This window comes from Penicillium riverlandense (genome assembly GCF_028828495.1).
Source record: "Penicillium riverlandense strain IBT 135883 chromosome Unknown utg000001l_segment0_segment0, whole genome shotgun sequence".
Lineage (NCBI taxonomy): Eukaryota > Fungi > Ascomycota > Eurotiomycetes > Eurotiales > Aspergillaceae > Penicillium > Penicillium riverlandense.
The window spans coordinates 2,357,675-2,384,329 of NW_026643194.1; the positions used below are offsets into that span (position 1 = coordinate 2,357,675).

The 26,655-nt window shown below is 53.4% G+C and overlaps 10 protein-coding genes across 10 annotated transcripts; 7 read left to right on the forward strand and 3 right to left on the reverse strand.

Annotated features, from left to right (window-relative positions):
- On the forward strand, positions 1 to 2,424 carry N7474_000962 (putative nuclear RNA binding protein; the record flags this gene model as incomplete). The annotated part of the gene is made up of 1 exon (XM_057192377.1): positions 1 to 2,424. The coding sequence occupies one exon, from the start codon at positions 1 to 3 to the stop codon at positions 2,422 to 2,424; it is 2,424 nt and encodes an 807-aa protein (XP_057057330.1).
- Positions 2,425 to 3,000: 576 nt separating this feature from the next.
- N7474_000963 (uncharacterized protein) lies at positions 3,001 to 4,514 on the reverse strand (the record flags this gene model as incomplete). Its single annotated transcript, XM_057192378.1, has 5 exons — positions 3,001 to 3,041; positions 3,135 to 3,729; positions 3,946 to 4,090; positions 4,161 to 4,243; positions 4,311 to 4,514. 5 exons carry the CDS (start codon positions 4,512 to 4,514, stop codon positions 3,001 to 3,003), a joined length of 1,068 nt encoding a protein of 355 aa, XP_057057331.1.
- A 672-nt stretch (positions 4,515 to 5,186) lies between these two features.
- On the reverse strand, positions 5,187 to 7,092 carry N7474_000964 (uncharacterized protein; the record flags this gene model as incomplete). The annotated part of the gene is made up of 4 exons (XM_057192379.1): positions 5,187 to 6,428; positions 6,672 to 6,918; positions 6,969 to 7,004; positions 7,070 to 7,092. 4 exons carry the CDS (start codon positions 7,090 to 7,092, stop codon positions 5,187 to 5,189), a joined length of 1,548 nt encoding a protein of 515 aa, XP_057057332.1.
- Positions 7,093 to 7,366: 274 nt separating this feature from the next.
- On the forward strand, positions 7,367 to 8,618 carry N7474_000965 (WD40 repeat domain-containing protein; the record flags this gene model as incomplete). The annotated part of the gene is made up of 4 exons (XM_057192380.1): positions 7,367 to 7,407; positions 7,456 to 7,600; positions 7,674 to 8,321; positions 8,370 to 8,618. 4 exons carry the CDS (start codon positions 7,367 to 7,369, stop codon positions 8,616 to 8,618), a joined length of 1,083 nt encoding a protein of 360 aa, XP_057057333.1.
- Positions 8,619 to 9,061: 443 nt separating this feature from the next.
- On the forward strand, positions 9,062 to 11,420 carry N7474_000966 (thioredoxin domain-containing protein; the record flags this gene model as incomplete). Its single annotated transcript, XM_057192381.1, has 3 exons — positions 9,062 to 9,161; positions 9,221 to 10,726; positions 10,783 to 11,420. 3 exons carry the CDS (start codon positions 9,062 to 9,064, stop codon positions 11,418 to 11,420), a joined length of 2,244 nt encoding a protein of 747 aa, XP_057057334.1.
- A 1,540-nt stretch (positions 11,421 to 12,960) lies between these two features.
- N7474_000967 (CAP domain-containing protein) lies at positions 12,961 to 14,035 on the forward strand (the record flags this gene model as incomplete). Its single annotated transcript, XM_057192382.1, has 2 exons — positions 12,961 to 13,616; positions 13,675 to 14,035. The coding sequence occupies 2 exons, from the start codon at positions 12,961 to 12,963 to the stop codon at positions 14,033 to 14,035; spliced, it is 1,017 nt and encodes a 338-aa protein (XP_057057335.1).
- Positions 14,036 to 15,485: 1,450 nt separating this feature from the next.
- On the forward strand, positions 15,486 to 18,138 carry N7474_000968 (choline/carnitine O-acyltransferase; the record flags this gene model as incomplete). Its single annotated transcript, XM_057192383.1, has 4 exons — positions 15,486 to 15,888; positions 15,940 to 15,969; positions 16,026 to 17,945; positions 18,011 to 18,138. The coding sequence occupies 4 exons, from the start codon at positions 15,486 to 15,488 to the stop codon at positions 18,136 to 18,138; spliced, it is 2,481 nt and encodes an 826-aa protein (XP_057057336.1).
- Positions 18,139 to 18,407: 269 nt separating this feature from the next.
- On the reverse strand, positions 18,408 to 20,321 carry N7474_000969 (glycoside hydrolase family 47 protein; the record flags this gene model as incomplete). Its single annotated transcript, XM_057192384.1, has 6 exons — positions 18,408 to 18,552; positions 18,621 to 18,921; positions 18,978 to 19,299; positions 19,356 to 19,499; positions 19,558 to 19,858; positions 19,918 to 20,321. 6 exons carry the CDS (start codon positions 20,319 to 20,321, stop codon positions 18,408 to 18,410), a joined length of 1,617 nt encoding a protein of 538 aa, XP_057057337.1.
- A 1,169-nt stretch (positions 20,322 to 21,490) lies between these two features.
- Positions 21,491 to 24,794, forward strand: N7474_000970 (beta-mannosidase; the record flags this gene model as incomplete). The annotated part of the gene is made up of 11 exons (XM_057192385.1): positions 21,491 to 21,735; positions 21,790 to 22,013; positions 22,070 to 22,760; positions 22,813 to 22,837; positions 22,888 to 22,987; positions 23,039 to 23,112; positions 23,171 to 23,361; positions 23,415 to 23,515; positions 23,566 to 23,866; positions 23,917 to 24,045; positions 24,095 to 24,794. 11 exons carry the CDS (start codon positions 21,491 to 21,493, stop codon positions 24,792 to 24,794), a joined length of 2,781 nt encoding a protein of 926 aa, XP_057057338.1.
- A 675-nt stretch (positions 24,795 to 25,469) lies between these two features.
- N7474_000971 (uncharacterized protein) lies at positions 25,470 to 26,633 on the forward strand (the record flags this gene model as incomplete). The annotated part of the gene is made up of 1 exon (XM_057192386.1): positions 25,470 to 26,633. The coding sequence occupies one exon, from the start codon at positions 25,470 to 25,472 to the stop codon at positions 26,631 to 26,633; it is 1,164 nt and encodes a 387-aa protein (XP_057057339.1).
- Between the last annotated feature and the right edge of the window lie 22 nt (positions 26,634 to 26,655).

A 26,655-nucleotide genomic window follows, 5' to 3' on the forward strand; every position in this document is an offset into this window, starting at 1 on the left:
ATGGAGGTCGACCAGCAACCCGCCACCAAGCAGCCACAGCACCAGCGCACATCGCGCAAGCACCAGCGCTCTAGCGACGACGAAGATGTCTACCCAGACTGGAGCTCGGATGTCTCTGGCCAGTTTGATGACGCCGAAGAAGCAGGTCAGGACGACTACAGGTCTCCTACTGCCAAGTCGGTCAAACGCCGCCGCTCAAATGACTGGCCGCTGCCCGAGGAAAGCGCGGACTACGGATCGTTGGAGCGTCGCGGTGCCCGAGCAGGCTATGCGAGTCTTGTTGGCAGTTCTGCCGGCATGAAATCCTCGCCACGGGCTTCGCCTCGCGCGTCACCCCGAGGGTCGTTGGCGTCTCTTCGCAATAGACACCATGGTGGTGGTGGAGGAGGAGGAGGAGTAGGGACATCGTCCAGCCCACGGCACTGGAGTGGTCGGCGCTCGCGGTTCATCGAAGCTAGTATGAGCGACAGCATCAGTGAGAAACCGCCTAGCGTCTTTACGCGCGAGGGCAAGCCAACTGGCTCGCAGCGGCAGTCTGGGATCTTTCGGTTCGGCAAGGCTATTGCAGCGGCATTCAACCCCTTCGGCGGTTGGGGCAAGACGACTTCCCCGGAATCGAACAAGGCGCAGGCGCAGCCGCAGACGGATGCGCTGAGCCAGGCCGAGCAGGCATATGCGGAGCTCAAGAAGACCGGCTACAAGGGTACCAACAAAGGCGCTTACATCCAGAGCCAGCATGTTGATTCAAACATGGCGGACCAGACCTGGGAGTCTATCAAGGAGAATGTCAACTGTGGGGGCGATGCGGCGGCTGTTGAGGGTTCGGGTCGCTATTCGACGGAGCATGGAGGAGACCGCAGCACTGCAATAATGCCGCGGCGAGACTCCGGGGCCTCCTCTAAACGGTCTTCTTTCCAGGACCTACGCAAGGCCAAGATTCCATTCATGAAGACTCACGAGGCGCCGTCGACTGCCGTGGTATCGGAACACAATCCAGATCAAATTTCTGAGGATTCGGAGGGCCATGGGATTCGGAGACAAAGATCGAAAAAGGAGCTTTCACGCCAGGCGAAGCTGCTCAAGAAAGTTAACAACCTGGAAGACAAGCTGGATCGTGCGAGACGCGAGCTTCGCGAGCTGACGGGCAATGAGGATCGGACATCTGCTCCTGCGTTGCCGTCCCAGACACAGACACACGCACAGATACAGTCGCAGTCGCAGTCGCAGCCACAACCACCGTCGCAGCCACAGCTACAGCCGGAGCCGCAGCCGCAGCCAAAGACAATGTGCATGGAAATGGATCCCGAAAGTTATCCGCGCAAATTCGTCCCTGGTGCTCTCCCAACCCTACCGTCCGAAAGACTCCTTGATCAACAAGCCGCCGAATCCGAGTCTTCTCCTGATAAACCTTCTGTCGGTGCAAATGTGTCCCAGGAAGAAGAATCACGACTGGCCCAACAAAACGCCGCTCCAGTGGCGGCGATTAAGTCCCCGAAACGGCGGTCCAAAGAGCCCTCCCGGCCGTCGTCTATGGGTAAGGACAGCTCTTCCTCTTCCTCCCGCAAAAGGAAGTCACCAGTTCCTGAATCTCTCGGTAGTGGGAAGTCTGCTCAGCCCCGTGCGACGGAGAGCATCGACGACGATGACGACGCGCTCAAAGAACAACAAGAACTCCTAGCCGACTACGGGTTCATGCTGAGTCCGCCACCTCGTCAAGCGAAGTGGCAGAAATTCGAGGCTGGCGATAGTCCCGGATCGGTGGAGCGCAAACGCACCGCGAACGAAGATGACCCTGATGCTGCTGCAGCTGCCACGCACAAAATGTCGCCATATCAAACCCGAAGAAGATCAGCTACTCCCCACTCCGCCGCCCTCAAAAACCGCTCACCAAACTCCAAATCCAAGTCCTCCACGAGATCTCCCCCGCCAAGCAGATCTCCAGCTCGAGCCACTATCCATGCGGTGCCTTCCTCCCCTACCAAGAAAACCGCCAATACCAATAGCCCCGCCAATAACAACGACTCAACAATCCCGGACTCAGACGCCCCTTCAGAAGCCTGGCCCTCCCCATCCCCAGCATCACCATCCCAAAACCGCGCCTTCTACCTCCAGCCAGACAGCCAACTTAACCCGGACCGCAGTCCGCGGCGCTCATCACCCTCACCATCCTCCTCGCCTTCAAAGCGGAGCCCGAATCGGAGCAGTCGCACATACATGCATGAAGACATCCCGCCCGTCCCGCCTCTTCCGAAGGAACTTCTCCCCAATGCTGCGAAGGTGAATAAGTCGCCGACCAAGTCGCCGAAACGGGGGTCGAGATCGATGGCGGCGGCTCTCGAGCAGCAGACTGAGTCTGTCAGGAATCGGAAGGCGCCTGCGCCTTGGCAGACGGACGATTATCCATGGCCGGAGGATATCTTTTGATTTTTATTGATGTTGTTGGAAGCAGATTGTATGTTTGAGATAGATGGATGGAGAGAGAGAGAGAGAGAGAGTGTGTGTGTGTGTGGAGATGCATGTGGAATTGAATTGACTCGGGTGGAGGGAATGAATGGCCTGTTTTGGGAGTTGCGATTACGATATGATGACTTGTTGATTATACCCTGTCCTGTGTATTATTAATGATGCTTATTATCTGGGTAGCTCTGGCTTGAATACGATGTTGCATTTTGACGGGAGTTGATAGTTTATCATACTGGGTGTGGTTTGAACAGTCCGTAAGAGATGTAAGTTAGGGCTGTCGCACAACCAGGTCTCGACGTTTTATTTTCTTCTTGCAATGCCTTAGCACAGCCATAAAGTGACAAGAACTCCAAACTCTTTACTGTTGAAAAGTGATAGTTGGAATTTGACACAGAATACGGTTTCAAAACTGGATCAGACTGGAAATAGAGATGGCTGTGAACAACAGCCCTAACTGCAACCAAAATTGACTACATCCTCCCAAAAGCACCTACCCAACCAACTGCCAAATCCACACCACACATCTACTGCACACCACTAAAGAATAGCAGTAGCATTAGCATGCGACCCCACACCACCTAATAGCGAAAGCCGTTAGTTAGCACGCCAATCAACCCAAGGCCACACACACAGAGAGAGAGAGATAGAGAGGGAGAGACAGGGAGACATACCAGGCATATTAGCAGGCGCACTCGTCAAAAAGAAAGTCCACTTGCCCCTCTTCCTACACAACTCAGCAAGCCTCTCAAGATCCCACATCTCGCCAATCGGACACCCCCACAGCGCCAGAAGATTCTGATGCAGATAATCCTCCCCCTCTCTCACAGGCCACACCTCGAAAGTGGGCGAGTCCCCAGCAACAGCCGCGAAGTACGAATTGTGCAGAAAATCCTTGGTGTCCTCTCCGCGCGCCACGCCCGCAAAGCACAGATCGTCGTGCGCGCGCGTCGCAGCCGCGTACCGCTCTACCGGACTGAGCTGGTCATACCGCGCCACGAACCCGGACCGCACGAGCAGTATGTCGCCGACGCGGATGGACCCGCCTTCGCTGGCGGGCCGCAGGTCGAGGCCTTGCCAGCTTGCGCAGGCGCGTAGTTCGGGAAGAGTTATTGCGTGTGAGCTGTACGGGTCGTACGCCTTGTTGTGTGCGTTTGCGTAGCCCCAGTAGTCGAGGAGGATGCCGCGGCCGGCGATCCCGTGGAGAGCCCAGTGGTGGATGCTGCAGCGGTCGTTGCTGGTGGGACCGACTATGTCGCTGCTTTTTGCCTGTTTATTTTGTGTTTTTAGTCTTGTTTTTTTTTGTTTCTGGTAGGTAGACGGGTTGCTTGGGAGTACTAACCCCGTTGTAGAATGTCTTTGTGGGGATGTGTGAGAACTGATAGTTACCGTTGATATTAGGGTTAGTATGGTTCTAAACATATGATGCCTTATATGATATCTTAGGTACCTAGTAGGTTCCTAAAGTACCTAGGTCAGACTTACATGCCTGAAACCATCCCACTGCGTACCGCTTTGCGTGTTCATCGAGTAGATATCGTCGTATGCGACGTCCGGCACAAGCGTCTTGATACTATGCTGGAACGTCTCGCGGTTGAACGCGGGCTTCTCGGGGACTGTGAGTGGGAGACTGTGTCGTGTGTTAGCGCCTACCTTGCAGTCCTCATTCCCTGCAGAAAGAGAAAAAGGGTACCACGTACTCAAGTCTCACCATCTCCCCCGTCAAGATCTCCGCCGCAGACGCCTTGACACGCTGCGGTGTGAGGAGATTCAGCCGTCCAATCTATAGAGACACCTCGTTAATATCTCATCCCATTTCATATCCATTTGTCAGGGCAATGCATAAATACCTGATCAGCTTTCCCCCACACCCACGCCGCACCTTCCGGTGCACCAGGGAGACGAGGAAGGTCCTTCCTCACTGGGAAGCGCGAGCAGTTGGGGTCCCAGGGGAGCTGGGCCGGGTTCTGGGCGTTGGCGGAGGACATTTCCGGTGAATTTTGGACGTGGTTTGCGAGTGCGGAGAGTCTGGTAGATGGGGATGTAACGGACATTGCCGAATATCCTGTTTTCTTATATAGAATGGATCAAGTGGAGAAGGGAGTGTCGTAAACTCTACTGGCGGGACACGCGGAGTGTTTAGTCGGCAGTACCACGATTTTATAAATTATGTGGAGAGTGACGACTCACTGCCGAGGGTTTGTCTTCGTAGTACATCCCGAGGTCTGTGGATGTGGAGAGGTGCTTCTCCGCACGGCTGTGCTCCACTTGACGTAGTGTAGTTACGGAAGGTGAAGGTGGTGTAGAGAGACCGAATGTGGCCCCCTTTTGTTTTTTTGTTTATCAAGGGCAAGTGCCTCCTATGGTACATACAAAACACCAATCTGATGACTCGCCCTTGTCAATCAATCAAGCCTGCTGTGTCTGTCCTTCACTGACTCGATTGTCCTCAAGAGGAGGTAAAGACATGACCGACAGCTGGAGCAGAAAACATTGAAAAAAAAAAAAAAGATATCGCAAAAATCAAATCACCGTAATTGCCTACCGCAATGTCACCGTATTGCCCTCCCAGAATGCCCGGTTCCCCCGGTTCCGATTGCGCCAAAAAGACTCGAGAAAAGAAAGATGTCAACCATGAGTTATTCGTTTCGGTCATGGGTCTGGCCACCCAGAAAGCAGAGTAACAATCGCTAAACGCGCAACGCGGGAACAAATGAAGAAACAGTTCAGTTCTGTGACGGAACGCCCGTCGACTGCGCCGATGGAGCACGGCCCCCGCGCATTCCACCCCGGCCTCGCCCATAGCCTTGACCGTATCCACGACCGTAGCCGCCGCGGCCGCGGCCATAGCCTCGTCCGCGTCCACGACCACGACCACGGTACCCGTCGACACTGCCTTGGCCGAAGGTATCCATGTTCCGTTTCTCCTCTTCAGCGCGCCACTCGCGGCCGCCGAACCGGGTGCTCACATTCTCTTCGCGGTCCCGAGCCTCACTCGAGATGTTATCGAAGAATGAGGTGGTCCGGTTGTAGGCACCGTGGGTGCCGTTGGTATCATCAACTTGGTCCTCGCTAGTGGGAGGGGCATGAGCTTCCGCCTCGGCCGCCGGAGATCCAGTGGCAATGGCTTCCTTGACCAAATCCTGCTTGTTGAATTTGGCATTCGCCGTCTCAAAGTCGTAATCCGACTGAGGGAGTTCCATCTTCTTGTGCTGCTGCTGCTGCGTGCGAGCAGCCCCACGCCCACCGCGTCCACCTCGAGGCGCACGGTTGTTATCGTACGGCCGCATCTCGTTCATCTTCCGTGTAACGGTCTCAACGTCGGCCTTCTGCGCACCGGGCTGCGGTAACTTGGCCATCGCTGCGGCAACGGCGGCCGTAGCAGCAGCTGTAGCATCCGTAGCAGGAGGGCCAGCAACGGGTGCGGCAGGCTTAGCAGGAGCAGCAATCGGGATAGCCGGCACAGCCCGCCCACCCCTCTGAGCGGCAGCCGCAACAGAAGGAGGCACTGAACTTTGCATAGCTTCCGCTACCGTTGGCTTGGACTCAACGGGAGGAGTAGGAGCATTTTGTGCGGCGGGTGTAGCATTTCGGCTTGAAGGCTTATCCCCAACAGGGAGTTCAGAGGTAGGTTTGGGCGGAGGTGCAGCACCAGGAGGCCCAATTGGCATTTGAGGAGGGAACTGGCCAGGGCCCTGAGGGAATGGGTGGCCTGGAGGAGGATACCAGCCTGGCGGAGCGCCATAGGGCATGTTGGGGAAACCAGGTCCAGGAGGAAAGGGAGGAGGTGGCCCAAACCGTTGGCCGTATGGTGGGTAGTAGCCTGGCGGGAATTGCGGCTGTTGAGGGAAGCCCTGAGGAGGCTGGCGAGCGCCCTGAGCCTGTTGCGGAGGAGGTTGGGACTGAGGGATAGCCTGGGGGGCAGATCCCGGCTCAGGGCCGGGTCCCGGTCCAGGTCGCGGCATGCTCTGTTCGACTCCAGTCAGTAAGGAAGCCGACAAGACGAAACGAAATGGAAGCAATGTGAAAGGAGATTGATCAGATCAGAAGGAAGGCAACGGAAAATATCAACACGGATTTTGCGCATTCAGAACAGGTCTGTGAGTTTACATCCGAAAATATTTCATCATTTGATCAATTGGCCGACCGCGACGAAGTGTCTACGGCGGAGACGGGGAAGACTGAAAGCAAAGGATGTAAGGTTCACTTACTCCTAGGATGGCAGGGTCATTTGGGACCTGAGGTTGCTCTGGCTTCGCGGGTTCTGGTTTTTCCTCCCCAGCGACGCTGATGTCCTTCACATCGCTACCCCGAAAGACGATGTACTCGTAGACACTGCTGGATGGGGCAACCTCATCGGCGGGATTCCCCCGCCGGCCTTCTGTGCCATAGGACATGACATTCTCAAGGGCTATCGTGGAGGCTTCCGGGTTGATTTCATGGAGGGTGCCGACATATCTGACAGGCAATGAGCAAGGGAACCGACTATGACAGTCTGGAGGACTTACCGAATGTCGCTCTTGGAGATCAGGTTGAAACGCTGACTGCCAGGTGTTAACTCCTGCCGAGCCGCACAAACCCTACCGACCAGCAGGTGCAGATGACTGACCCTATTAAATGGTTCATATCCATCCTGACGGAGTGTTGCGCGAGACGCGCGAGGTGTGAGGGAGAGGAAACTAGAGGAGAGAGGGAAAGAAGAGAATAAATCGAATTGGAGAAGAAGGAGAAGTCAGGATGGAGGAGGAGGTTGGGGGCAGAGGATGAGAAGAGAAGGGGGAAGAAGGGAAGAAGTGAAAATCTGCGTGGCTTTTGGTGGATTCGGACTACGGCGGACTGCAGGAGCTCCGAGAGCAGTTCCCTTTTTGTCGCGACTGGTGGTGCGTGTGCGATGGTGACTAACGCCATGACGACCTCAACCAACCGCGATCATTTCTTCCAGACTTCGTGAGAATGCGACTTCTAGCTTTTAGAGACCCAGTCTGACCATGACAGTGCTTCCCTGGACGAGCAGGAGCGAAAACAGGCCAAGTCCCAGAACAGCAATGGGAACCCCATCAAACTCAAGAGCAAGATCCTGGCCGTGTGCGCCGATCCGGTGAACCAGGGCTCCGTCTATGTGGCACTGAGCAGCGGCGCAGTAAGAAGAGTCAATATCGAGGTGAGCGCATTTCGTGAGCGGGAAATAGCACACTATCTAAGTGTCTCTACAGACAGGAGAGCCGACTGCTCTATTTACAGGCCCCGTGGCCCCCCTCACCAGTGTCTGTCTGAGCCCAGACCGCAAGCAACTATTTGCCGGGTGCTGGGACAAGACCGTTTGGAGCTGGGAGATAGCTTCAGGGAAACCCGGGCGCCAATACGCAGGACATACGGATTTCGTCAAATCCGTTATCGCCGCACGACTGCGTGGGGAAGACTTTCTCATCACGGGGGCAGCTGATGCCCAAGTGCTCGTGTTTAACATTGCAAATGGCGAGCGACTGGAGACCTTCAAGGGTCACGCCCGTGGCATTCAGGACTTGATCCTTGACCCGGAAGCCGAGGACTCGAAAGCGACGGTGTTCAGTGCTGGTAGTGATCGAGAGATCCGGCAATTCAATATCTTTGGCGGCGATCATTCTACCGAACCATTGCTGCCCCACGACACCAGCGTCTACAAGCTCTTCTTCGATAGCGACGGAGACCTCTGGACGGCGTCGGCGGATAAAACCGCCAAATGCCTCGTTCGGGAGAACGGATGGCAAGCCAACTTGACTCTGGAACATCCAGACTTTGTACGCGACGTTGTTGTCTACGAACAGGGCGGCTGGGTGGTCACTGCATGCCGGGACGAAGAGGTTCGCGTGTGGAACCGATCTGTATGTTCTACTTTTTCCCTCTTGAAGGGTCTATGCTGACAATTCTAGACGGGGGAGCTGCATCATACGTTCTCCGGGCATTTTGAGGAAGTCACCGGGCTGGTCCTGGTAGGGTCGACGGTAGTCAGTGTTGGCATTGATGCGACCATCCGTCAATGGTCACTTCGCGCGGATGAACTGCAACGGGCCGTGGAGTTGGTCAAGAACGGCCCGACCGAAACAGAGGAGGAGTCGAATGACGGGCCGATGCTGACCGAAGAAGAGGAGCGCGAGCTAGCCGAGCTGATGGACGAGTAGATAGTTAGATCTTGTATACTTAGTCATGTAGCATCCCCAGATCGAACCCGATCCCCGCCAACACGTGACCATGGCGTGTCAATGACGACAGGGCCGATCGCCTGAACTTGTCTCTGTGAATGCTCCATCGCTCCTTGTCCGGCCCCTTCTCAGTGGTTCCCTTGAGTCGATCCCTGCGAGGCTAACCTATTATTCTTATACGATTCATCCCGTGATTCCCCGTATCTCTTCAGCATCGCCTGTTCCTGATTACTAGCAACATCACCCCGCCTGTCAGGATGGCAGCGTCGGACGCGCATGTGCAGTCGCACGACAGTCTGGCTGACCGGGGACCGAAGATGATTAACCGTCTCCAGCAGTCTAGATCGCCCTATGTGAGATGACCCTCCCCCACCATAGATGCTTATCAAGTGAGATTAACCCGACGTCAGGTCCGGGGCCACATGAATAATCCGGTAGCATGGCAGCTCTGGGATGCAGAGTCCATCTCCCTGGCAAAGAAGCACAACCGGTTGGTGTTTTTGAGCATCGGATATTCAGCATGTCACTGTGCGTCCCGCACTTGCCCCTCCTACCCTATCTTAGTGTCTAATGTGATGTAGGGTGCCATGTCATGGAGAAGGAGTCTTTCATGTCACCTGAGGTGGCTGCAATTCTCAATGAGTCGTTCGTTCCGATCAAGATCGACCGGGAAGAGCGACCAGATATCGACGATGTCTACATGAACTATGTCCAGGCCACCACTGGATCCGGCGGCTGGCCTTTGAATGTCTTTCTCACCCCAGACCTGGAGCCAGTCTTTGGCGGCACCTACTGGCCCGGCCCTAATTCGTCGACCCACACAGGACCGGATACCATTGGGTTCGTCGAGATCTTGGAGAAACTGCGCGATGTGTGGCAAACACAACAGGAGCGCTGTCTGGAAAGTGCCAAAGACATCACGAAGCAGTTGCGGGAGTTTGCCGAGGAAGGAACACACTCGCAACATGCGGACCGGGATGGTGATGAGGACCTGGACATTGAGCTGTTGGAAGAAGGGTATCAACATTTCGTGTCTCGATACGACTCCATCAACGGGGGATTTGGCAGGGCACCAAAGTTCCCTACACCAGCCAACCTGAGCTTTCTTCTGCGACTCGGTGCCTACCCCAGCCAGGTGACCGATATTGTGGGACAGGACGAGTGCGAAAAGGCCACTGCAATGGCGGTCACGACCCTAGTCAATATGGCTCGAGGCGGAATTCGGGATCATATCGGCCATGGGTTTGCTCGCTATAGTGTGACCCCTGACTGGAGCGTACCTCACTTTGAGAAGATGTTGTACGACCAAGCACAGTTGCTGGATGTCTACGTTGATGCTTTCCGGCTAACGCATGAACCCGAACTATTGGGTGCCGTCTATGACTTGGCCACCTACTTGACGACTGCTCCCATGCAGTCGCCCACGGGAGGATTCTTCTCGTCGGAAGATGCAGACAGTTTCCCTAGCCCCAACGACACGGAAAAGCGAGAGGGTGCTTTCTACGTCTGGACCCAAAAGGAGCTCATCCAGGTGCTGGGCCAGCGAGACGCCGGAGTGTGCGCCCGGCACTGGGGTGTCTTGGCAGATGGGAATGTGGCACCAGAGTACGACCCTCATGACGAGTTTATGAACCAGAATGTGTTGTCCGTTCGTGCTACCCCCAGCAAGCTCGCCAAAGAGTTTGGACTCAGTGAAGATGAGGTGGTGAAGGTCATCAAGACCGGGAAGCAGAAACTCCGCGACTACCGCGAGAAGACGCGAGTGCGGCCAGACCTGGACGACAAGATCATTGTGGCCTGGAATGGCCTGGCGATCGGTGCGCTGGCTAAGTGCAGTGTGCTGTTCGAGGAGATCGAGAGCTCCAAGGCGGTGCAGTGCAGAGAAGCCGCCGCGAAAGCGATCAGCTTCATCAAAGACAACCTGTTCGAGAAGGCCACTGGACAACTGTGGCGTATCTATCGGGATGGTAGCCGTGGAGACACCCCTGCTTTCGCGGATGATTATGCGTACCTCACTAGTGGACTGCTGGACATGTACGAAGCCACCTTTGATGACAGCTACCTCCAGTTCGCTGAACGCCTACAAAGTAAGGACTTGCGTTTTCTCAGCCGTGAGCATTTGCTGACAATTCTGATTTTACAGAGTATCTGAATGAATACTTCATTGCCCAGACGGGTTCTAAGACTGCTGGGTACTACACCACCTCGTCGATGTCGACCCCCGGCATGCCTGGTCCGCTACTCCGTCTGAAGACCGGCACCGAGTCAGCCACGCCGTCCGTTAATGGTGTTATCGCGCGCAATTTGCTGCGTCTGGCCGCGCTAGTCGAGGAAGACGGCTACCGCACCCTGGCACGAGAGACCTGCAATTCATTCTCCGTGGAGATCATGCAGCACCCGTTCCTGTTTGTGGGCATGTTGGATGTCATCGTGGGACTCCAGATTGGCACTCGCACCGTGACGGGCGTGTTCTGCACCGCCGATGTCTCCTCGTTGCCCGGGCGCGAGGAAGGTCTGCTCAGTCGCGCCGACGAGCCCACGTCGGCACGCGATCTGATCATTCAGCGTGTGCGTGCCGAAGCTGGGCACGCGTTGTCGCCATCCCGGACGACGACTTCGCTCGTGGATGTGCGGCCGTCGCACTTGAAGGACTTTGTGGGGAACCAGAGCTTCTGGTTGAAATCGCGTAATCCGCTGTTCAAGGAGCTCAAGGCGGCCGAGCCGCCTAAGAACTACATGCTTGTGTGTGAGAGTGGAAAGTGCAAAAGTGTTGATCTTTAGAGGATGATTTCTGCTGTGTTCTGATTGTCTATTACTACAACGCGGTTGCGAGGATCATGGAGACACGAAAAGCACCATGCTGCAAGAGGAAAGGGGGGTGTCAGTGGTTTACCACGAACTAGATCACTGTGTACCTAAATGTTCTGATTGGTGTATTGTACTCCGCCCTAGCACATCTCTCTATAAGTTGGTCCCGTTGTGTTGGCCTGAATCATGATCGGCGGCCATGGATGGTTCCTGGGCCGGCCGAACTCTATCCCAGAGGCAGGATTTTCTTCCCTGAGCACCCAAGGTGCACACTCATCGTAGAAGTGAGAGCCAAGCGAGAGCATTCTTGTAGTCATATTTGTTTGACTAGAGCTCCCTTAATCACCACAAATGATTGCCCAGTGCCCGAGGGCTGAAACAGCCATGATCGGGTTAATCTATCTCAGATCAGCCACGGCAAGCCACGGATCCAAATAATATGGGCCCAGTGCGAAGCCAAGTTTCTTAGCGCCCACGCCGTTGCAGTGGGCAATTTCCTTTTTCCTCAGGGGGGCAAATGGATTGGAACGCTAGGACCACTCCTGAAACCAGGGGAACAACAGGATGCGTGGGACGAGGTTTTCTCTTCGGATAGAATGCCTTGGGGTATCGTGTTTATTTATTTACCATCTAACCCGCCTCCTCCTAGATCTCGATCTGCTCCCGGCAGCTCAAGTCCGAAACAATACATACTCTCCGACCCAGGACGCGCGGCAAAGCAAGTCTCCCCCGGAGCGGGCCAGGGCACTAGTGGATTGAAGATCCACCCAGGGGGCGGCCCAGACATATCGTCATCGTGCTCCTTTGGCTGGTGCAGACTCGGAACGGGGCCAGTTCACATTTCAGCCATAGTCCAGAGCCAAAGAGTCTCCAATATGTTCCAGCCTCTTCGGAGGAGTCCAGTGGGGAGTGGTGCGAGACGCGTTGGAATGTAGAATGTATCGCACCACTCCAGGCCGTGGCGGGCAGTGGCATGTTGTGATGGCGAGGTTGGAGGACAACAGTATAGATAGTACGGCGTCTTCTTTTCGCCAGCCCTTTCAATAACCGCCCCAAATCAATAATAATCATCTTGAAGCCACTCATCTCCCGCATCTCCACTCGCAATCAATCCCAATCACTCCCCATCAACTCGGCCCTAACTCTCTTAGCCTGGCCTTCGCACGGCCCCACTGGGCCTTTTCCCCTTTCTACCACCACCACCTCATCCTCTTCTTCTTCTTCTCTTTCTCTCTCCACACGCTTGACTCTCACTTCCCGCCCACGGCGCCTTTTCTTTCTTCCCTCGTTTGAGAGAAAGAAGGTGTTTTCGGGCCTGTCACTCCTTTGTCCATACAAAAGCGTCCCACCCCCTTCCCAAGTACATAAACAACACTCGTTTCAACAGCAGTCGATCTGCTTTGTTGATCACCACAACCACTCGTCGAATCCACTCTTTTGCTTCGACTTCACTTCCTGGGGAAGTTAGCACCGCTACCTCAATCCCGATTCCAGTTGATCTGCGATTCCAACCATGCGCTCCGCGATTCTCCTGACCGCCGCCCTGGCTGCCGGCGCTTGTGCGACCGAGCTTGACAAGCGGGTCTACGTGACCGATTGGACCACCGTGATCGTCACCAAGACCGTCACCGAGGCTCTCGCCCCAGCTCAGACTGTGGCTCCGGTCCAGGCCGACCAGGAGTCGACCCTGACCAAGAAGACCACCGCCGTTCCCGAGGTGTCGACCGACACCCCCAAGGTGCACAATGCCCAGGTCGACTCCGGCTCTGGTGGCCTGCTGGGAGCTCTGCTCGGTGGAGGAAGTGGCTCGGATAACGATTCTGGTGCCACGGCCAACACCAACCCGGACATCACCAAGGATGAGAAGCCGGCGCACCACGCGCACCACCACAAGCACAAGCCTGCCCCGGCGCCGACCACCACCGAGGAGGCGCCTGCTCCCGAGCCCACTACTATCACCGAAACCGCCTCCGCTCCGACGACCATGTCGACCACCACCACCACCACGGCTGACACCCCTGCCCCGACCACTAACTCGTACCAAGCTGACGTTCTGTACAACCACAACATCCACCGCAGCAACCACTCTGCCCCCTCTGTTTCTTGGGATGATAAGCTCGAGCAAACCGCCCACACTCTGGCCGCTCGCTGCGTCTACGAGCACGACACGTAAGGATCTTCTTGTCTGTTGGAAAAAGAGAGTCGTAACTAACGTTCTTGTCTTCAGTTCCATTGGCGGTTTTGCTTATGGTCAGAACATTGGATACGGTGTCAAGGCGGACCAGGTTGGCCAGATGATCACCAACCTGATGTACAACGACGAGATGGAATACTTTTCCGACCTGTACGGCGAAGCCAGCCCCTCCATGTCCAACTTCGACAGCTGGGGCCACTTCAGCCAGATCGTATGGAAGGATACCAAGAAGGTCGGATGCTCTACCGTTATGTGCAACAGCTTGGGCAACGTCGATTCCAGCGATCCCCTTCCCTTCACCGTCTGCAACTACTCCCCGCCTGGCAACTACGCGGGCGAATACAACAAGAACGTCCTCAGGCCCGTCGGCGACAAGATTTTCGTTGCCCAATAAACGAGGTCTTCTTCCCCCTTTTGGCTAGTCGTCCTGGAAGAAGGCGAGGCGAAGTGTCCGTGGCTTTGACGTGACCCCTCTGGCCTTGGGGGGAAATGTTCACCTCAGCCCCTGATACCTCCTCTCAGCTTGTTTCGTGACATGCCACCATTCGTTTTTCCTTCTTTTTTTGACCATGTTTTACTTCTGCCTTTCATGTCTTCTTCTCAGATCTCCGGCCTGTCGTCCCTCGCGGTTGTTTCGGGAGGGAGTCGGATGGGCATTGGATTTCTTTGCATCTCACGCGCGCCTGGCCTCGCAGCCCTCTGTGTATGTATGCTACCCGTGGTCCTCCAACCGAGTCGGGCATGTGGATGTGATTTGTTTCAGTTGTGAATACTTTTTGACTTCTTGTCTCACCGGCAGCCGATGTTGACGGTCTTCCTGTGGATACAATCTGCGGTGTCTTTATATTTCCGAGCGTTATGTACTACGTATGACATGAAGTTGTTCTCTACACTACTTCGATAACCTAAAATACATACAACGGTTGTAGCTCTCCCCACAAAATTAACATATCACGTGCACCCAGGATTCATTCTCCCTTCGCCCGAAAACGTCATCGCGAACAACAGAACGGTTCAAGACGAACTCCATTTGTTTCGACCACGTCTACTGTTGTTATTATCCTATCTCTTTCTTCGGACCAATCTTACTTGTTGAACCCCCTTGGAAATATCCGACACTGAGACCAACTTGAGCAACTCTTGCGCGAAACCAACCCGGCCTAGCTAGCCCGGTCCGTCCATCCCACCCTACCCACGCCGGACACGGGCCCATGCAGGGTTCAACAGCTTAGGCTCGCGTAAGTCCTTTCTGCCTTCGCGTCATATTAGATAGTCGTTCGCCATCTACAGAGGAAGATCTCATCGGCTGGAGCACCCGAAGATACCCTGCTGAGTTCCCGAAATCATACCCGCTGACGGCCAACCATCCAGCCGCGCCAAGCTCATCCGTTTCTCCGGCACTACCAATCACTTCGGACACCCGATCGCCGCACAGCAATTTTACTACTAGGCCACTCTTATCTCGGCTGTTCCCGCTGTAAGTCCTTTGATCCGGTGTCTTTTTTTCCCTTCGCCCTGGGGTTTCGTTTCGCTGCTCCCTTCCCACCTTGCCCCGCTGGGAGGTGTCATTGCATTTTCTTGTCATTTTGTTTATATACATGCAACCTCTCCCTATCCTACCCCCGTTACCATACCAGCATGATTCTTTCCCCCCATCTCTGAAAACCAAATCCGCATCCCGCCATGTGAGGTAGCCTCAATGCCACCATACTACTTACAAGACTGCCACTACTTCTACCGCACCGCCCTGCGTCTTCTGTCTCTTCCAACCTTCCTCGCCAGTCGTTACTCTTGAAGCAATAATAAAAAAAAGAAAAAAAAAAGAAAGAAAGAAAACTAACAGCATGTCCTATTCCTCCACGGCAGTGCGATTTTTCACAACACCAACCCCCCTGGGGAATGCCATGGATGCCCACAATCCACAACCGGGGCCAGGAGCGCACGGCCACACGGTCGTGAGGCCCAATGTGTCGACTGACATGCCCTCGTCCGAAGTGGCGAAAGAGCACACCCCCAAGAAGCAGGGCATTACTTTTGCTAATCAGGACTCATTGCCAAAACTGCCTATTCCGGACCTGGAGGATACGTGCCGCAGGCACCTGGAGTCTTTGGAGGCCCTGCAGACGCCTCGTGAACATGAGGAGAGTAAGGCTGCTATTCGGGAATTTCTGAAGACAGATGGACCCATCTTGCAAGAGAAGCTGAAGACCTATGCCTCTTCGAAGACGAGTTACATCGAGCAGTTTTGTGAGTTGGGATGAACACGAATCCGGAAACAAATTGCTAATATTCGGCTAGGGTATGATTCTTATTTGAATTATGATAACCGTAAGTCCCTGTCTTATAACCGAAATAAAATGAGAGAGAAGCTGACATTGGAACAGCCGTGGTCTTGAATCTCAACCCTTTCTTCCTGTTGGAAGATGACCCTACTCCTGCCCGGAGCCACCAAGTGACTCGGGCTGCTTCTTTGGTGATTTCTGCCCTGTCATTTGTCCGGGCTGTTCGACGGGAAGAATTGCCCCCGGACACCGTCCGTGGAACTCCTCTGTGCATGTACCAGTATTCGCGACTCTTCGGCACAGCACGGGTGCCCACTGATAATGGCTGCGTTATCAGCCAGGATCCTTTGGCCAAGCATGTCGTGGTTCTCTGCCGGGGCCAGTTCTACTGGTTTGACGTCTTAGACGACAATAGCGATCACATAATGAGTGAAAAGGACATCGCGCTCAACCTGCAGGTCATTATCGATGACGCCAACCAGACTTCGCTTCAGGATGCAGCCAAGGGCGCTCTAGGTGTACTCAGTACGGAAAATCGAAAAGTGTGGTCTGGACTGCGGGATATCATGACCAAGGACCCGGCATCGAACAACGCCGAGTGTTTGAACATTGTCGACACAGCCCTCTTTGCTTTGTGTCTGGACGACACGGAACCAACCACCACATCTGAACTTTGCGCTAATATGCTCTGCGGCAGTAGCGAAGTGATCAAGGGGGTGCAGGTTGGCACTTGCACCAACCGCTGGTACGACAAGCTACAGATTATCGTGTGCAAGAACGGCAGCGCTGGAATCAACTTTGAGCATACGGGCGTGGACGGACATACCGTGCTGCGCTTTGCTAGCGATGTTTACACTGATACCATTCTCCGGTTCGCCAAAACCATCAACGGCCAGGCCCCAAGTCTCTGGGCAACGACCAGCCCTGACCCGACCAAGCGCGATCCACGGAGTTTTGGAAATGTCAGCACCACGCCCCGCAAACTCGAGTGGGACATGACGCCCGAGCTGAATATCGCCCTGCGTTTCGCCGAGTCACACCTGTCTGACCTGCTGTACCAGCATGAATTCCAGGTGTTGGATTTTGAAGGCTACGGGAAGAACTTCATCACCTCCATGGGCTTCTCGCCTGATGCATTCGTGCAGATGGCCTTCCAGGCCGCCTACTACGGTCTGTACGGCCGTGTAGAGAACACGTACGAGCCGGCCATGACCAAGGTCTTTTTACATGGTCGCACAGAGGCCGTCCGCACGGTGACGCCTGAGTGTGTGAATTTTGTCAAGACGTTCTGGGGCGAGAATCCAGCCGAGCAGAAGGTGGACGCACTTCGCACCGCAACAAAAAGGCACACTGCCATGACTAAGGAATGCTCCAAGGCCCAAGGCCAGGACCGCCACTTGTACGCACTGTACTGCCTGTGGCAACGGTCCTTTGAGGAGGGGATGTACCAAGAGACCAGCTCGACGGGCGGGTACTCCAGCCCAAGCGATGGGCCCGAGTCACCCAAGCTCTCCGAGGGATCAGGCGATGATTTATCCTCTTCTCCAGGAAGCGGCAGCCTCCGTGGTCTCCGGGCCGCCACCGCACCGACACCAGCTCTTTTCGCAGATCCGGGATGGGACAAGATCAACAACACGGTCCTGTCGACCTCCAACTGCGGGAATCCCTGCCTGCGCCATTTCGGGTTCGGCCCCACGTCCGGCGATGGGTTCGGGATCGGATATATTATCAAAGACGAGTCGATCTCGTTCTGCGCTTCGTCAAAGCACCGCCAAACTGCACGTTTGATGCAGACGCTCGAGTCGTACCTCTTTGAGATCAGGAAGTTGCTGCGTGCCACGAACCGCACGGCCGCGAGCGCGCGGACGAGCCGTGCGAGGGAGACCGAGGCGCAGGCTGAGCGTTTGCAGAATGATATGCGTCGTCGCGGCCGGGTTGTGCGCGGTGATAGGGGCGTGTCTGAGACTCCGACTGCTACTACTGATAGTGGGGAGATGGATGATGATGATGGCATGGGAGGATGTAAGTGTTTTACTTTGCTCTCCTGGACACTGGGACATAGATTCGGAACTAACTTGACTGATTAGATGGTTTCTTTGATGCCGGCATGCTCCTTCATGCCCTCAAGGGCCTCGATGCTGAGCGCGAACAGCGAGGTGACAAACCGTCCAAGAGGCGGTTTGTGGGGAAGAAGCTGTATCTGAGTGACTATTGATTTGGGTGGCAGGGAAAGAGGAGACCGATAATTTTTCACACATACTTTCTACTATTGTTGTTTTAGCTGTCATCAGTTCCTATATATCCATCTATGATTACGACGAGGAGTTGTAGCAACGCAATTCTGGCACATAAGAAACAGAGTCTAGTGAGCTGCTAAACGAGAGTAGGCCATAGCTAGCTAGGACAGCCTAGCTATACACGACATCCCCAGACAACACGGCTGGCTTCTGTACATCTCTCTGTACATGTCACCCTGCTGGGCACTTAGTGACCATGGTGAGCATAGGCACACTTGCTCTGGATCCTCATGGGGTGGCACTCAGTGTTGAACACCCACTGGTCGAGGCTGACGACATCTGGCTCGGCGAATGACAGGTAGAGGTACTTGAGGACCTCGGCGAAGTAGAAGCTGGAAGAGAAAAAGGTTAGTCCTTATCCTCTAACACACACAATCATTGATGACGTTTGATTTCTTACCTCGAAACGTAGTTGACCAGCGGCAGACCATATGGCGCATTCACATTGGTGATCTCCGCGTACGGCACGGCCGCAGAGCGAGACGTGTTCAGCGCCTGAAAGATCTCCCAGTTGTAGTCCTGGAAGCGGGTGTCGCCCGTCGTGCGGTAGGCGTAGAAGATACTCTCGAGCGGCTCGGGGTACGAGCGGTACGAGGGGTCCGTGAACCAGAAGCCGTACTTGGAGGCAGCGGCGCGATCTTGCGGGTTGCTGTTGGCAGAGGAGTCGTAGGCCTCATTGCTAGCGTTGTACCAGGAAACCGCTACAAAACTCGTAATTAGTCAAGAGGCATCAATTCAGCAAAGGCACATTACTTACCGCTACCTCCCAGGCCGGTGAGGGTCGAGTTGTACCACCGGTGGCAGCTGTCGGCGACCTTCACGCCCAGGTCCGAGAAGTCAGGCCGGTTCAGATACTTGCCTCCGAGGAGGAGGTTGCCACCCGCGAAGCAGGCGTAGTCATCCATTGTCCACATGAGGCTACCGTTCGTGTCCGATTGGGACAGGAAGGTGAGCTCGGGGTGCTGGTATGGGTGCAGTGCGATGTTCTGGATGCTGGACTCGGCGGCCGTCACCCAGAAGTCTTTCATCTGCGGAGTGAGGCTGTCCTCCGGTTGGTACACGTAGGTTTTGATCAGGTACTGTATAGTCCTCGGTCAGGTCTGGCATATTAATGCGTTGGCACTTTCGCACTTACCTCGATGAAACTGTCAACACCGGCCTGCCAGCCCGCGTCGAAAGTGATGAAGTTGCCCGTGTCCGTGTCGAGCTCTGTGCCCACGAGACCGGGGTACGTTGGTGCCGGGTTAGGCTTGATCAGGAACTCCTCAGCTCTTTGGGCCTAAATTGAGCATTAACATTATTCTTAGAAGATTACCCGCTAGAGAGAGGGGCCATACATTCTTGCGGAACGATTCGTCGCCCGTCAGATCCGAAAGACGGTAATACTCCAGGATCAGGGTGCCCGCCTGCGCGGTGTTGGTGCTGTTGTACGTCTTTCCATTGACTGTGGTCGTGCTCTGGATGACCTGACCGGACGTGAAGTTCCGTTGAGATGCTGGCAGACCAGTGACGGTGTCGAACACCGGGCTGATGGCTGTCCCCAGAGACTTGGCTTGGGACAGCAGGGCGTCAACAAGCTTGGGGTCATACTTGTTGGGGAACATGCCACTCTTGAGCAAGTCATAAGCACTCAGCAATCTACAGTTAGAGAGATTTAGTACATGCAGGCCTAGAAGATCTCAAAAGCTAAAACTTACCCGCCGAGGTACCGGATGTTTACATCGAAGAAGTTGACGATCTCAGCCGACTTGGTGAAGTCAACTGATGCAATGTGCTTCAGCTGCTCCTCGACGATATCCGTCAGGCCCATGACAATGGCCGTGTCAATGCCGTCGACAGCGGACGCGCCCCAGCCAAACAGGTCGGCGGTGCCATTGTGCGTGATGGGCAGAAGATCGTCCTTGGGGTATGCGTATTTATAGTATTCATTCCACTCGCGCGCATACGCCTGCTTGACAGCCTCGGCGCGGGGATCGTTCCTGTTCGTGCCCGCAGGAAAGTCATACTGGATTTTGTTGCATGCGTGACGCGACGAAGTAGCAGCAGCACTGGCCTGGCGTAGAGCAGCCAGGGCCAGCAGAGCGTGGGAAACACCAACCATTGTTGATCGTCAGTCTTGGCCTAACTACTGCGAAGTCAATTGAGGATCGAATGACAAGAAAACCAAGATCTCTCGGCGATGGAGGTAGGGGGCAATCCTTTTTGTTATTTATGGATATTTCTCCTGTAGATCGACAGAGAGCCCATTGTTACATCGTCGAGGGGTTACATTTCTCCCCTGGATTGATTACAATCCTGGAGCACAAGCTTTTTCGGCTACACAGCTTTATTTAGGAAGATTAATTTAGTCCCGGTCTTTCGGGCTTTTGTCATTGCGAGATTGTTTACCATTTCCCCTTCGCTCTGGATCATCCCTGTACTTACGTTGCCGGAGAATCTATGTCGGGAAGTTGGAGTAATGTTACTTACCTGTAATTTTGTGGCTGAAGCGGGGAATGGGGCTAAAGACGCCCCTATTGTTTTTTGGGCTTGCTGGTGTGCCTTCCCGCCGTGCACTGACTTGTTGCTTGGCGGGGCACCCGCTCCTTGGCCACTCAATTCGTGGCGGATACTGCCGCTAGACTCGGACAAAAACAAGCCGATCTACGCGGGGGACCCTTCCAGATTGGACCTAGACATGGGTCCCGAGTTCCCAGGTAGGAAGTCCACATTATGGAGGCTGATTAAGGTCACATTTGGACTCAGCCATGGCAATTGGATGATGTAGGTGCATATCCAACCAACAGGGTCTTAAGAAGCCCAGTGCCCCAGCCAATTACAATACGGTAAAGACCGAAATCATTAACTAGCGGGATCAAGACTTTGATAGTGTTGATAGTGGGACTCGAACAAGCAAAAACAGAATACTGCCCGGCAGTATATGCAGAAACATACAAACAAGCCTAAACAAAGGTCAAGAGTATGTGAGCGTCGTCGCCAGCTAAGCTATGTTCAAGCTGCTTGGCTTCCCCGCTCTGTTCTAGCGATCGGACTTTGGCATCTAAAACTCCGGACCGGGGAAGGTTAGGCTGGGCAAAATGTTCCAAGCTTCTGAGGAGATGATATAACAGTCAAGGCCAACTGCAACCCTTTGACGGCAAGGGCCGCCGAACAACACCGGATAGAAGCGAGGAATGTACTAGTAAATAAGTTTGTTATTTTCCCGGTGTTGTTAGTAGCTCAAACCACTTCTTGGTAAACGAGACGCGAGACTTGAGAAACAGCCAAAGGATGCAGCGTCTCATTCCTGTGTTGTTTGCTGGTGTGGCGCTGTGCCAGCACACCATCGACCTTAGCTCCCAGCAATGGACCTTGAAAGGTCCAAATGTTACAGTGCCTGGATCAGTGCCCTCTCAAGCCCATCTAGACCTCTATGCAGCCGGTGCTATCGATGATCCGTTATACGGAGAAAATGACACTGCGCTACTCTGGGTGCAGCGCTCCAACTGGACGTACTCGTCCACTATTAAGAACGTGTAAGAGAGAAACGGAGCGTGCTAAGATAGAACTTTGTCCTAATCGGGTGGCAGGCACCGAGGACATGGATATTCCACATGGCTTGTTTTTGATGGCATTGACACTTTTGCTTCAATCGAGCTATGTGGGAAATTTGTTGCGAACGTTGACAACCAATTCCGCCAGTGGTATTTTGACGTGACAGACATTGTTAGATCTTGCAAAGATGATCCCAAACTGAGTCTCAACTTTGGCTCTGCGTCTAAGATCGTACGGGAAATTGCCCGCCACGGAGACCGTACGTCTTGTCATTTCTCCAAACTAGTATCGGTATTCCTGACCAATCGGTTATAGCTTTACTGAATAGTGTCGACGGTGGATACACAGAAGAATTCTGCTGCAAAGAATTCATGAGAAAAGAACAATCTGACTTTGGCTGGGACTGGGCTCCCAAGATTGCTCCAGCGGGCATTTGGCAACCAGGGCGCGTCGTGCAGCTGAATACTGCATCACCAGCCTATGTGCGCAATGCGTTGATTGATATCTATCGCAAGGATCAAATGAACAACATTCCTCCTGACCAGTCTCAGCCATGGGTGTTTAATGCAAGTCTCGATTACGTAGGCTCATTGCCTAGGGACATCTCTTTGGAACTGATCTTGAACGACGCAAGTGGCCACGAAATTTTGAAGAAACCCTTGGATGATGTTCATCATTCCGACGATACTATCACCGGCAGCGTGATTATCGACCCAAGTCTGGTGGAGCTTTGGTGGCCCATCAACCTGGGCTCCCAACCACTTTATGACGCGTCTATCAAAGTTGTCCATGGTAGCAGCATTGTTGCAGAAGTTAAAAGAAGAGTTGGCTTTCGTACTATTGTTATGAATCTACTTCCAATCACTGAGGAGCAACTCGCTGCTGGGATCGCCCCGGGCTCCAACTTTCATTTCGAGGTCAACGGACATGAGTTCTATGCCAAGGGCTCCAACCTGGTTCCTCCGGATGTATTTTGGCCCAGAGTCAATGAAACAAAAATGAGAAAGTATGTACGGCAGGCAATTATTTGAGAAAACGCGTGCTAACAGTTTATCTAGCTTGTTCGAGGCTGTCGCTGTTGGGGTAAGCTCTCATATTCGGGGAAGGTGTCTTCAGTTAGCTCACACTCACAGAACCAAAACATGCTGCGGGTCTGGTCATCGGGAGCATACCTTCCGGACTGGATTTATGGGATTGCCGATGAGATGGGGATATTCCTGTGGTCTGAGTTCGGTAAGAATTGCAGTACAGAAAACGACGGACCCAGCACTAACTCGGTGACAGAATTCTCTGATGCAGAATATCCTGCTAATGCAAGTTATCTGAGTCAATACAAAGCAGAGGCCTCATATCAAGTTGTATGATATCAACACATCCCCTTGGTAAGGAGCAGATACTGACAAGTCAATTCTGCAGCGTCGCGTCAACCATCACCCAAGTCTTGCACTTTGGGTAGGAGGAAACGAGCTAGAGCAGATTATGCTCGCGTACTTTTTTAGTGCCACCAACCCTGGCACTTTATTGCTCGAGTATCAGCACATCTTCATGGAGCTCCTCATTGGTGAAGTTTACGCAAACACTAGGTCGATCAGCTATATGCCATCCTCGTGAGTACTTACCCATTTTATCATGCATAATTAATTTAGTTAACCACCAACAGAACATACCACGGGTTTTTGAAACTGAACTTCAGCTCCGTTATGCCTCAGGTTCCGCGATATCTGAACACGTCGGGCCCCAATTATATCTATAGCGACACCGGTGAGTTTCATGGAATTATAGGAGACAGACATATGCTGATAAGTGCGTAGACGACTATAACTACGATGCAAGCCAAGCTTTCAAGCTCAGCTCATACCCCATAGGCCGTTTTGCCACTGAGTTCGGCTTCCATTCGATGCCATCAGTATACTCGTGGGAGCAAGCAGTGCCAGCAGATCAGCTATCCTTCTTCTCTGATATGGTCATTCATCATAACCGGCATTATCCGTTTGGAGCCCCAGCAAATGCTACAGATCGTGAACTTTCCATTATGGGACTTGAGGAGATGACCGTGGCTGTGCAGGAATGGTATCCGATCCCGGATATGCAAGACAGTGTGGCAAATTTCAGGTTGGATTATACATAGATCAGCATGAAGATCATTGCTAATAAGAATACAGTGCATGGTGTTGGACAACCCAAGTCTTCCAGGCAGACTACTATACTTCTGAACTGGCCTTTTACCGCCGAGGATCTGGGATGCCGCAACGCAACTTGGGATCATTGTACTGGCAACTGGAAGATCTATGGTATATTTCTTCCCTATTATTTTCTACTACAAACTCTAACAACGCCTAGGACTGCTCCCACTTGGGCCAGCATCGAGGCCGATGGCAGATGGAAAGTCCTGTTCTATCGCGCGAAGGACATCTTCGAGCCGGTGATCGGATACCCATACTACAACACCTCAACAGGTGACTTGGAGGTTTGGGTAACATCTGACCTGTGGTCCCCTGTCCACGGAACGGTCAAACTGACATGGATGGACTGGGCCGGAAAATCACTTTCAGCGCCGAACAGTCCCGTTAGCAAGACCGTTCCTTTCACAGTCGGTGGGGTCAATTCAACTCGCGCCATGCAGACCAACATGTTCCAGGACTACAAAGGCCTCGACCTCAACAACACCATTCTTCGAGTTGAAGTCAATGGAAAGGGTGTAGCACCCAATGATCCTCATGAGAAAGAACAAACATACAGGCACATATCATACTTTCACCCGCAATCGCTCCAGAACGCAAAGCTGCAAGACCCTGTACTGAAGTTGTCGCACGTCCACGGTACCAACACATTCAGTGTTACTGCCACAAAGGGGGTCGCGGCATGGGTTTGGCTAGATTACCCACTAGGCGTACAGGGATACTTTTCCGACAATGGGTTTTGGCTGACTCCGGGCGAGACCAGGAATATCCATTTCACGGTCAAGCAGGACTGGACAGATGGGAAGTGGGATTCAGCTGTCACTTACAGAAGTATCTGGAACAACACTTTGACAGAGTGAGAATATTTGCCTTTTGCACGGGGTCTAATCAGACTCTATAATCTGGCTTGGACATGAACAGGTTACAGTTTAGCATTACCTTTGAATTTCGTGTCTCGAGATAATTGAGAAGTTAGTTGTATAGTTCCAACTTGCCGTTCGGATGAGCGATATATGAAATAACAGACAACCCTCGTTGCTCGCCAAGCTAAATTACCAACTGCTTGTATAAAATTGATTACAAGCCACTATTCTTTAACAACCATCTGGCAGCAATAATTAGTCTGCTTCATTTTACCCCGCGCGCTGGGTTACATCATGCTTGAACTCCCTTATCCAAGTCCGTGCCCTTTACGGAGTATGGTAGTAAGAGACTAAGAAGGACTTTTCCAATCGGCTCCTTCCGATGAGGTAATCCTGTTCGGGCATCTCTCCGCAATTAGTCCGCGTAAGTTTTACTCGCTTAGTGATGGTCTATGCATTAAGTAACTAGTTAGCTGAAATGAATTGGTCATTAGTTCCTTGAGATGATCTACGGAAGCTCGTGTTTTCTGTGGGAGCAATTTAAAAGCCCCTCGCATTAATGACTACATATAGCTAAGTCTATTCCTTGGAAGCAACGCAACTGGTCTGTGGAACAGTTGCTTTTTATATTCGTTGTTGAAAGTCAAGTGCACAATAACATCAATAGCAAGAATGAAGCTAGTATCTCTGGCAGCAGGCCTATTGATTCCTGTGCTTGTTTACGCTGCACCAACATCTTCAAACCCAGTCAATCCCAAGGTCAAGGGCACACCACAAGTACTCGGACTTGTGACAGATCCGTCGCTGGACCGAGACTCGTGCGGCTCTGCCAAATTCAATGACCGTGTCCTCTGGGTGTGTCGAGACACACAGAACTGGGGACCAAATGGTCTACCGACATTCCCACTCATCACGAGCTCCGCCTCATGGACGGAGTACAACTCGCACGGCGGACCACGTCTCGTCACGCCCGCTGGCGCAGACACCGCGGAATACCTGATGTACGGCGACAATAACAACCAGGCATTCTACCCCCTTGTGTACGACGAGTGCAACGAGACGCAATCGGGCCAATGTGGCGATCTCTCGCGCTACGCCCTTTGGCCAGACAGTCCTCCCATGGTCACTATGACCAACCCGGACGCATCGGTGCTTGCATACACGTGGGTGAAAAAGAGCCACATCATGCCTGATCTATCTACTCTAATCGCTGACCCGGCTACGTCCCTTTATCGTGTCAATTATGTCCCCTACCGCGATGGTCCTACCGGTCTGCCGCAGGTGGAAATAGTCAACGAGACATTTTGGGGAGAGAATGAGATCCCCTATGGAGATTATGGCAATGTCGTCCAAGACGGAACAGCCTATTTATATGGTCAAAACTCCAACGGGACCATTGCGCTTGCCAAGGTGGACCCGCTGGACATCGAGAAGAAATGGATGTATGAGTATTGGGATGATGGCTCCTGGACTTCGCAGCAGCCTGCGAGCGACGATCCAAGCATTAATATCCCCAACGTCACGGCCGGTGGTCAGGGCACGTTCTACTGGTCCGACTCATGGCAGTCGTTTGTGTGGATCGGTCAGCATAGTCGGTCTGTCTCGGCGGACTTTTACATCACCACAGCTCCTAAACCGCAGGGCCCGTGGACTGAGCCTGTCAATTTTTATTCAGGTGTCAATGGTAACTATACCCTGGGCGCTTATACATTGCAGGCACATCCTTCTCTTACTACCCCGTGGGGCAATGATATTTATTTGACATATACCAAGACGGACGTTGTGGATGGACAGGCTATTTATTCTCATCCGTTGATTCATGTGCAATGGGAATGACCGGAGCACGGGAGTATAGTTG